Genomic DNA, 10,836 nt, shown 5'->3' on the forward strand with positions numbered 1-10,836 from the left:
CTGCAAGAACTGATGAACATTTACTAAAGTGTTACTCGTAATTCGCAAGTAGTAAGTATTATTCATTATTCTTTAGGGTTCGCAAGTTCTACTGGGTGATCATGTAGGGGCAGTTTTGTAATTACAAGAAGCTCATTTTTGGATCAGTGATACTGATTCTCTTGTCCGTCTGTCCCGCAAACAAAATTAAGAGACCAATTTCCTCGAGAACAGTGGGATTCCCTTGTTCACAATACGACCTTCTTTCTTCTTTCTTCTTTCTTCTTTCTTCTTTCTTTCCCTTTTTCAATCATTCAAAAAACTTACCCTAACCACTATACTACCCTACACAATCATTATTATTAGAGCACCCAACATGCTATGATATAATATGATAATGCATACTGAAACTATTAATTAGCACCCCCAAAGAATAACGTATCATGTCATCTATATACTTTGTTCTTGTTATAATTTAATCAGCACCAACCTTAAAATTACATCGGACAAGGAAACAACGCTTAAAATTAAACGTCTTATTAGGATTAATGCATAGAAGATTGGTCCAACATATAAAAATAAATAATAATACTAGAATACAAAAAGATTATCCCATGCTTCTGTTCACACTCAAACCTGTTTGTTGTAATAATCATCACTGGTTAATAAATTTACCTCACCCAACAGCCGCTAACCCTTCTAGAGAATCAGCCATAGCCATGGCAATGTAAGGAAGAAGAGCTCTACAGAGAGTGAGTGGGTAGCAAAAAAGTAATTTCCTCAACAATGCCCCATAGAAGCTGCATTTTGCTACTGTGTATTGTTGGTTCCATGTTAGCACTTGAAGGAGCTGCAATGCTGAACCTAACTCTACCAGGACAACACCCTGACCCTGAAGCTGTTGTTAATGAAGTCCACAGGTACTCTCTTCTCACTCTGTTTCCCCTGTTTCTCTTGTCTTTCACCTTGCATTCACAATGTATTTTCCTGCATTATAAGTTTAAACCTCAGATCTACGTGCTATCTTCACTACTGTGTTGTGCAGGATGGTGAATGGTTCAATGGCAAGAAGGGAAATGCTGTTGACAGTGTCTTCTTGCCTAACTGGTAACCCCATAGACGATTGCTGGAAATGTGACCCAGATTGGCCCAACAACCGGCAGAGGCTGGCAGACTGCGCCATTGGGTTCGGGCAACACGCTAAGGGCGGAAAGGATGGGGCGTTCTACGTTGTCACAGATTCCTCAGATGATGATGCAGTAAACCCTAAGCCAGGAACACTCAGATATGCTGTCATACAGAATGAGCCGCTGTGGATCGTGTTCCCAAGTAACATGAAGATTAAGCTCTCTCAAGAACTCATCTTCAACAGTTACAAGACCCTTGATGGCCGTGGTGCTGATGTCCACATTGTTGGTGGTGGATGCATTACTCTCCAGTATATAAGTAATGTTATCATACACAACATTCATATCCACCATTGTCATCCTTCAGGTATTTTTCTGCATTGCACATGAAACATTCTGGTACAAATGCAGTGTTGTTAGTATTTGAATGAAAGGTGTGTCTAAATCAATAAACAGATTTATTTATTTATTTATTTATTGTGTTTGGATTCAACTGCGACATGCAGGGAACACAAATGTGCGTTCAAGCCCTGACCACTATGGCTACCGGACGCTGTCTGACGGGGATGGAATCTCCATCTTTGGGTCCAAAGACATATGGATCGACCACTGCACACTGTCACGGTGCAAGGACGGGCTCATCGACGCAGTCATGGGCTCCACTGGAATCACAATCTCCAACAACTACTTCTCCCACCACAATGAAGTCATGCTCTTAGGCCACAGTGATGACTACCTGCCAGACTCAGGCATGCAGGTGACCATTGCCTTCAACCATTTTGGTCCCATGCTCGTCCAGCGCATGCCACGTTGCCGCCGGGGTTACATCCATGTGGTTAACAACGACTTCACACGGTGGCAGATGTATGCCATTGGAGGCAGTGGGGAGCCCACCATTAACAGCCAGGGGAACCGCTACACGGCACCCCTGAACCCCTTTGCAAAGGAGGTGACCAAGAGGGTTGACACTGCGGAGGGGAAGTGGAAGGGCTGGAATTGGAGGTCGGAGGGGGATATCATGGTGAATGGCGCGTTTTTTGTGGCCTCTGGGGAAGGCGTTGAGGTTAAGTATGAGAAGGCTTATAGTGTTGAGCCAAAGTCTGCTGATAGGATTTCTCAGCTTACCATGTCCGCCGGCGTTCTCGGCGTTGCCAAGTATGTACTGCTACTACTTCTTTACTATCCTATATCATTCTCATACATGAATGTCATCACTAATTACTTGATTGGATGATGAATGCACAGGGACAACAGTGTGGGAATGTGGAGCAAAGGACCTAACAGCCAGGGCCAGGGCGACGGAGTCACATGGTTGGTGCCAGAATACACAGAGGACTATTCGCAGGGCTCAAGGGTGGTGCTGCCATCTTCCCTTACTTTCACCCTTGTGTGGTCTTTCCTGCTCTTGTTCATACTGTCAACAGTTATTCTATAACGATTCATGTAATCTGACTCCATTTTCTCATCATTGGAATGAAATGTGGCTGCTCCTGTTAAGTCAAAAGGATCAGACACCATTAAGACTGTATATATTCTTCTTCATTACCATCATTCAGACTTTTAATTTTGCTTAGCTGCCTTCCTCAATAATCAAATTTTGCAATACCATCATCAATGAAATTAATGGTCAGTCTTTGGGGCAAGTTCCATATATATATATAATTGTGCAAAAACAGGATACAACAAGAAAAACATTTCATTCTATTTGGAATCAGGATGCAAGTCCAATAGCTGCATGCAGTTCAAAGTTCTAACTTTGTCATTTTTCTCTAAGTAATATAATCTCAAATTGACATTTTGACTCGATGTCTCAATTCATTGAGAGTAAGACTACAATACAAAATGAGCCAAATGTTAAGTCACTCGGCTTGTCTATGCTCCAGTTCCCTTAATTGATGTTTCATCTATTCACAAACACAGGCCACAGATGCTATCAACGATCTATGAAAGATTTGTTCATAAGTTCAACTGCATCATCCATGAACTGCATGCAAAAAAACTAATAAATCCATAAAGAAATCAAATAATTAGAATTGTATGCTTACAATGGAAGTTTAATAATAGGCGGAAATTCCAGCAACCAGCAAGATAAATAAATCGAAATGTCAGCAGCACTGATATCTAAGACTAGGTTCTTTTGATACATTGTGTGGTTCAACTAGTTCATCATGAGTACCATGGATGCATTTGAACTAAGTATATAGCTATTTCCAGTGAAATGGCAATGGAGAAAAACTGGTAATACAAACCATGCTTCAGGTCAATTTGCTACAATGTTGTAGCTCTTTCTGACAAGGTAGAATTTGTATAATTCAGATAAGCACATAGATATCTTTCATCTTGATTATTTGATAATGAATAAATGTTTAATGTAGTTGTAATCAGCTGGTGCAATGTAAATTGTACATTATTATCTTCTCAATTTTCAGAAATATAATGGATCATACAGGGCAATGACTAGTTTTCCTTGGGTCTTGAAGTATGAATATATAAGGGTTTATGTATATGAAGCAAAACTTTATTCTGTTCCCTAATTTATGAATATCAAATGTATAAAACTCACGAAGTTCAACTCTGGCAATTGTCAATATATACCCCTTGCATGCATTACTTAAAAAATAAAAAGGACTTCACCTTTCCAAGCATCTTAAGTTCTCGTCCAACAGGTTCCAAAAATTTGAAGTCAACATGAATTGGCCAGACCTGTTGAAGCAGAAGCCAACAAGAAAAAATGAAACTCCATCTCTTTGCAAAATCATAATCTTTCTAAGTAAAATTGCTCAAACTAGAAGCATAAATATGCCAGGAAATGTCAGTGTAAACTTCAACGGGAAAACATGAGCACAAATGATAAGAGAAGAAAGAAAGCCCAGCAAACATGAATATACAAAACAGGACAACAGATCCTTCAACTCTCGGCCACTTTGTATGCATTTGAGGTGTTTCAGGTAGCAAGTTCACTCTAAACAGTTGAAATAAAATAAGCCTAACCAGCTAACAAATATTCTAAATAGACAACAGTCTTAAAGAACAAACTATAGGTAAATGCACATTCATTTCTAGCTCATTCAGATTATAACCATGTGTTGAAGTTAAGAAAAATGCAAGAAATAGGACTTAGCATGTAGCTGGAATAATAGTTCTGACTTCTGAGCAACCACGCCATAGTAGGACAGTGTGTTTTTTCGATCAATTTTCATGGTACTGGTTGTTTCGAAAGAAATAAATGAGAAGCATTTTTGTTTCAAATATAGATTTGGAGGAGGTGGAGAATGCAGAAAACTTAGGAGGTAGGAAAGAATAATAGTCATCTAAGGGGGTTTTTTTTTTTATAACAAAGAAAATTATCATTTATCATTTACGATGCATAAATAATAAAAGAAGTAGATTAAATATTTGTTTGGATGTTCATTAAGTTGATAGAAAAATATCTTTTTACAATGAAATCTTTTTTTTAACATATTTAGCAAATTTTTAGTAGTAAATATAAAAATATTAGAAAAATAAAAAAATCTTTTTTTGAGAAATTACCATTTACATTTTTTTTAAAATAATCTTTTTTTTCCCTTAAAAAAATATTTTCCACATAATAAATAAACAAAAAATTATTTTTATATCATTGTACCCAAACATAATTGATGATTAAAAAAATCTTTTTACATTCAAATATAAAATTACTTTTATTTTTCTAAAATATCTTTAAAAAAAACATTCTAAAAATATCTTTTCTTATAAGCTCATTCAAAAGAAATCTGGCACATAATGGCAATACACCTAAGATGTGTTAGACCTACATAATGCTTCAGAGCAAGAAAAATCAAACTACTCTTTGTTATTCAGAGACTGAACTTTCAATTTGCAATCAACATGTTGTTTGTTGCATTTCCAGAATTACACATCAATCAATTAAAGGTGAAGCAATCATTTTATATTAAAAAAATCACGTGCTCCATAACACTCAATAAAATTCTTAACTGGTGAAGCAGAAAAGATATATGAAAAGGAAACATTAAAAATTAGAAAAAGCGGAGAAAGGAAATTGAAACCTTAACACCGAGAAGCTTGAGGGGCATAACTTGGCCAGGTACTATGCAGTCAGGACCAGCAGCTTCCACTATGGCCTCTTGGCCGAATCCATCTCCAATCGGATCGGGTTGCTGCAAAATCCAAAAGAAACTCAACAAAAAGGGAATATATATATATATATAGAGAGAGAGAGAGAGAGCGAGAGAGAGAGAAGAAAAGGAGGTGAGTGAGAGAGACCTTCATAACGAAGAGGGCGTAATCGGAGAAAGGAGATTGGGAAACACGAAGAACAGGAGAATGGTGAATTTTGGGAACCGGCCTCACTGACGAAGCTGACGCTCTCCACGGCACGTCCTTCTGCAACGAAGCACCTCCTCCTCCCTTTTTCGACATTATTATTGTTATTGTTATTACTTATTAGTTACTTGGTTCTTATATTCTTCTTATCAATTCTTTGGATTGGGGTTTTTTCTTCCTAATCCCTCTTCTAGTGTTTGTTGTGTCGCTGACGCTGTTCCTCTAAATTTTAATCCTCTATCTTATTGGTACCGGTACACGCACCGCACACATGACAAACCATTCACATTAACATCCAACTCTACCGGGCACCAATTGTGTCGTCATTTTTCCCCTTTTATTTTATTAATTTTTCAAATTATTTTCTTAATAATTTTTTAAACTTAAATTATTTATATTTTTAAAAAAATGAATTACAATTTTAGCATATGAAAGATCCTAATTTTCACAATAATTCATACGAACTTTGTCAAACCTTTTCAAGTTCCTTTTTTTTTCTTCCTTTTAACCCAACTAAATTAGGAGTGAGAACATGCACTTTATTCGTGGATATCCAATCCAATTTAACCATGTTGAGTAGAGTTGCTAACTCGATTTGCAACGGATAGAATAAGGTGCGAATAGGATTCTCATGCAGGTCGGATAGGGTACGGATTAAGCCTCGATCCTACCCAACCAACTCGTATCCTATATCTATATGTTATATATACTTAATATACTAAAATTGAGTTTTCTCCGAATTAATGGAAGTGAAGTGTCAATTCTTCATGAATCTATTTTTCCGCCCAAATGAACGTACTATTTTTTTTCTAAGTTTATTTTTAAAAAATATCTTTATTATAATTATATTATAATTAGCATTTAAGTAATAATGCATATTATACTAATTTAGGAAAATATCTTTATTTTTAGAAAGCACTATTTTCAATTATTCTCTCTTTTAAATTTATTTTTAAAAAATATCTTTATTATAATTATATTACAATTAGCATTTAATGAATAATGCATGATTATACTAATTTAGAAAAGTATCTTTATTATAATTATATAAAATAATCTACTTAATATATTAAAATTAGATTTTCTCCCAACTAATGAAAGTAAGATGTCAATTTCTCATGAATTTTTTTTTCAAAATAAAAGCACTATTCTCTCTTCTAAATTTATTTTAAAAAAATATCTTATTAGAATTATATTACAATTAGCATTTTATGAATAATGCATAATTATACTAATTTAGAAAAATATCTTAATTATAATTATATAAAAAATTAAACATAAATTTATAATTCTAATTGCCATAAATATGATACTAACGTTGATAGTGGTAAATTGATATTGCAATAATTAATTCCTATAATTATTTTTGTACTACTAAAGATTATATATGGTATTTCTTTTGTGGTTCGTGAGTCTAAATATAAGATTCAAAGCATTCTGTTTTTCTAATTTGTTATTCTTCTTTGATTGGGCAATTATTTCCAAAGAGCTTTACAGGTCAAGTTCAAGTCCCATTCCTCCACGATTTCTATGTAAGAATCAGGGTTTTCACGTAAAATCGTTTTAATAAAATAATAATTCTTAAGTGCCCGGAGTAGATTCAAAATTTAGAAGTTTTAATTTGAGAATAAAAAAGTGAAATTTGATTTCAATGAATTTTTCCGAGTTGGAAACTGTACCTTTTTTGAAAAGTTTTTGTAAAAATGCGTACTGACGCGTAAGCCAGCGTACCGGCTCTAGTCTGTCCAGTACCGCGTATTTTGGAAAATAAGATTTTGAAAAGTTATTTAATGTTTTAAAAGGACAAAAATAATTTAGAATTGAGAACCAGACACTAATCTTAAAGGTTTTGGCCCAAAGTGGGCCAAACGGACTAAAAACGCTAACGGGTTGGACTGGACCAAAACCGGGCCAAGGCTCAACATATATATTCATGATTAATGAGCTTTCAGCTCATTTCAACCCTAGAAACATGAGAGGGGGCGCTAAGATGGTGAAGAGATGAGAAGAGAAATGACACTATTCACCTTCTCCTTATTCTAGCCATAACTTGAGCTACGGAGCTCTGATTGATGAGCCGTTTGTGGCCACGCAAAGCTCTCGCTGAGCTCTTCATTTCTATCTAAGAAAATCTGGTAAGAACTCGAAACTCATATTCCAGTTGATGATGATTATGAGTATTTATGATGGTTTTGGATGTTGATGATTAAGGATTTTGATGGTGTTGAATGGTGTAATTGGGATATTATGGATGGTTGAGTTGGGAGAGGAAGGGTATGGCCTTTTATGTTGTTTTTGTATTGTTTGGGTTGTGATTAGTTTGGTTTTGAATTAGGAGCTTTGGTAAAATTGAGATTTAGAGATTTTTGGTGAAAAATGGATTTTTGGTGAACTTTGACAGATCATATCTTGAGCTACGATTTTTGAAATTGAATGAATTTTATATCAAACTAAAGATTATTCAAAGAGATTTAAAATGATATAGATTTTGTAGAGAAAGATATGATCGTCGGAAGTTGGTGCCAGAAATATGAAATTTTGTGATGTTGCAGAATTGTGATTTTTGGTTTGTGTGCGCACGCACACACTGGTGCACACGCACACCTTATGAATTTTGCAAGTTGTGCGTACGCACAGTCCTGTGCGCGAGCACACGTTCGAAGGTGCACTCTGTTGAGGGCGTTCGCACGCCTTGTACGAGCGAACAGAATTGGAAAATTTTACACTTATGCGTACGCACACCTCTATGCGTACGCACACATTTTGAAAATCCTCCTGGACGTGCGCACGCACACCCCTGTGCGTACGCACATGCCTTGTTTTTCAACTAATTTCTTGTTTTTAACTGTTTCACCTTTCCGGCAAGCTTGCAAACTACCGTAACACTTGTTTAAAACCTCTTTGCCAGTTTCAGGTTCTTGAATCAAGTGAAAAATAATAAAGGAATGAATAGGAGTATTGTTAGTTATGAGTTTAGAGCCGGTGACTTAGGTATGGAAGGTTTGTGTAGTTTTCTAGCTTGAATTGGTTAATGTTGAGCTATGAAGTATATGGTTGGAGAGATTCATGAGGAATGGGAACACTTATTTGCTAGTTGTTTTACTTACTGTACATGTGTATTACTTGTTATTTACTTGCTTGTATTATTTGTGATTGTATGGTGCTGAGGAGGTTAGGTAGGTGGTGGCGATGGGATCGCACGGAGGTTAGGTTGGCGAAGGCTGTGGGATACAGCGGTATAATTAGTATTAGTTAGAATTTCCCTTAAGTTTAGATAACTCGGTTTATGTTTTAAGTTCTTTATTTATTTAATTTATTCTAAGCTTGAACATCCGTATTTGATGTGAAGTTCTAGAATTGCCTTCGGCATCCTGGAACCTTATATTTTATATTATTGGGCACTGTTACCATACTGAGAACCTCCGGTTCTCATTCCATACTTTGTTATTGTTTTTCATATGCAGGTCGTAATTCACCTCGGTGAAATTGCAGATATGGTGGCAGAGCGGATTATGGTTTCTTCCTGGTTTATTTCTGTTTTATTTTGTTGTAGTACTTTCTCTCACCTTTTTTGTTTTAGACTTTATGGCCTTAGAGGCTTACTTGAGAGATAAGTTGTATAAGCTGTTTTAACTCCAAAACTCTGTATTTTTTTGTTTATAACTAGTTGGCTTAAACTCCGCAAGCTGCGGCTAGGTCCGTATGATTAATATACTGTTATATATATATATATATATATATATATATATATATATATATATATATATATATATATATATATATATATATATATATATATATATATATATATATATGTTCTATTCTCTTACATCTATACCTTGTATCTTGTGTGTTAGCTTCGTGTGAACGTTTCACGGTTTTGTAATTCTGTTTTTGAGCTTAATCCTTCTTCGGGCTTCTAGAATATATTATTTTCTTCTATATAAATATGTATAAGCCTTAGAATTATCATAACCTTTGATTAACCTTTGCTTTATAGCTAGAGGTAAGGCTTAGGGTAATTAGGGTGTTACATTCTATGTTTGTCCAAAAATATTTGAAGTGAAGCATATAATGAGATTGAATTTCCTCAATTTAGGTTCAGTTTTGGAAAATTCGTGTCAACCTTAAAAATACAAACTCAAAGTAGAATCCAAAATGTGAATTTTTCACTAAAACCTATAAAAATATAATAAAACTTAAATAAAACATGCTAAAAACTATATGAAAATGATGGCAAAAAGCATATAAAATATCCGTTCATCACAACACCAAACTTAAACTGTTGCTTGTCCCCAAGCAACTAAAAACAAAGTGGGATAAAAAGAAGAATAAGATACAATAAACCTCAGAGTTTTCAATGAAGCTCAGTTTCAATTAGATGAGCGGAACTTAGTAGCTTTTTACTTCTGAATAGTTTTGGCATCTCATGATCCATTGAAACTCAGAAGTGTTGGCCTTTTTAGGAACTTAGAATCCAAATGATATTATTGACTCTCCTAGTTTAATTTTTTTATTCTTGAACACATATTTTTAAAGTCTTGGCTGTGGCCCTAAGAACGTTGTTTTCCAATATTACCACCAGATATATAAATGCCACAGACACTTAACTAGGTTAACCCTTTCGGATTGTGATTCAGCTTTGCTAGAATCCCCAGATAGAGGTGTTCAAAATTCTTAAGCACACTCTTTTTGCTTTGGATCACGACTTTAACTGCTCAGTCTCAAGCTTTTTACTTGACACCTTCACACCAAAAGCATATAGTTAGGGACACTGTTCAATTAGAGTGCTTAGGCAAAGATTTTATTTCTTTTAGGCCCTCCTAACTATTGATGCTCAAAGCCTTGGATCCTTTTACCTTTGCCTTTTGGTTTAAAGGGTTATTGGCTTTTTGCTCTTGCCTTTTGGTTTAAATAGCTATTGGCTTTTTCTGTTACTACTATATTTTTTTTTCATTTTCTTTTTTTTTCCGCATAAATATCTGTTAGTTTTTTCTTTTATTGCTTTTTGCAGCTTTTTCTTGCTTCAAGAATCAATTTTTAGATTTTTCAGATCACTAATAATACTTCTCCTTTTTCATCATTCTTTAAAGAGCCAACATTCTTTAACTCCAATTTCAAATATGCACTCTTCATTCATACATTCAGAAATTAAAAGTAATGCCACCACATCAAGATAATTGAACTATTCTTAAGATAAACCTGAAATTCATGCATCTTAATTTTCTTTTTCAAATAAAATTTTCTTTTAAGTAGGGTGAGGGATATTTGGAACATTTTATAACTTTAAGACATATATAGAAATGATCATGCAATAAGAACACAAGAACAGACAAGAAAACATAATGGAAAACAGAAAAAATATCATAAGCAAACAGAAGATAAAGGGAACGAATCCACCTTAGTG

General features: G+C 34.8%; 2 protein-coding genes across 3 annotated transcripts; one reads left to right on the forward strand and one right to left on the reverse strand.

Moving 5' to 3' along the window:
- The first annotated feature begins 216 nt into the window (after positions 1-216).
- Positions 217-2,634, forward strand: LOC112754256 (probable pectate lyase 12). The gene is made up of 4 exons (XM_025801820.3): positions 217-899; positions 1,025-1,473; positions 1,613-2,261; positions 2,352-2,634. The coding sequence occupies exons 1-4, from the start codon at positions 766-768 to the stop codon at positions 2,539-2,541; spliced, it is 1,422 nt and encodes a 473-aa protein (XP_025657605.1). The 5' UTR covers positions 217-765; the 3' UTR covers positions 2,542-2,634.
- A 105-nt stretch (positions 2,635-2,739) lies between these two features.
- On the reverse strand, positions 2,740-5,941 carry LOC112754257 (uncharacterized). 2 transcript variants are annotated; one of them, XM_025801823.3, is made up of 4 exons: positions 5,370-5,941; positions 5,153-5,263; positions 3,741-3,809; positions 2,740-3,090 (listed from the first exon to the last, which is right to left on the reverse strand). In XM_025801823.3, exons 1-4 carry the CDS (start codon positions 5,523-5,525, stop codon positions 3,040-3,042), a joined length of 387 nt encoding a protein of 128 aa, XP_025657608.1. In that variant the 5' UTR covers positions 5,526-5,941; the 3' UTR covers positions 2,740-3,039. The 2 variants fall into 2 exon arrangements, with proteins under 2 accessions (XP_025657608.1, XP_025657607.1); XM_025801822.3 differs by having other exon boundaries at positions 2,740-3,105; positions 5,370-5,742.
- Between the last annotated feature and the right edge of the window lie 4,895 nt (positions 5,942-10,836).

Source organism: Arachis hypogaea, chromosome 16 (genome assembly GCF_003086295.3).
Source record: "Arachis hypogaea cultivar Tifrunner chromosome 16, arahy.Tifrunner.gnm2.J5K5, whole genome shotgun sequence".
Lineage (NCBI taxonomy): Eukaryota > Viridiplantae > Streptophyta > Magnoliopsida > Fabales > Fabaceae > Arachis > Arachis hypogaea.

Coding starts and splice junctions, on each gene's coding strand:
- LOC112754256 (XM_025801820.3), top strand. CDS start 766: ATGCCCCATAGAAGCTGCATTTTGCTACTGTGTATTGTTGGTTCCATG. Junction 1,474..1,612: donor CCACCATTGTCATCCTTCAG/GTATTTTTCTGC, acceptor TGCGACATGCAG/GGAACACAAATGTGCGTTCA. Junction 2,262..2,351: donor GGCGTTCTCGGCGTTGCCAA/GTATGTACTGCT, acceptor ATGAATGCACAG/GGACAACAGTGTGGGAATGT.
- LOC112754257 (XM_025801822.3), bottom strand. CDS start 5,525: ATGTCGAAAAAGGGAGGAGGAGGTGCTTCGTTGCAGAAGGACGTGCCG. Junction 5,264..5,369: donor ACGCCCTCTTCGTTATGAAG/GTCTCTCTCACT, acceptor TGGATTTTGCAG/CAACCCGATCCGATTGGAGA. Junction 3,106..3,740: donor AACTTAAGATGCTTGGAAAG/GTGAAGTCCTTT, acceptor TGGATTTATTAG/TTTTTTTGCATGCAGTTCAT.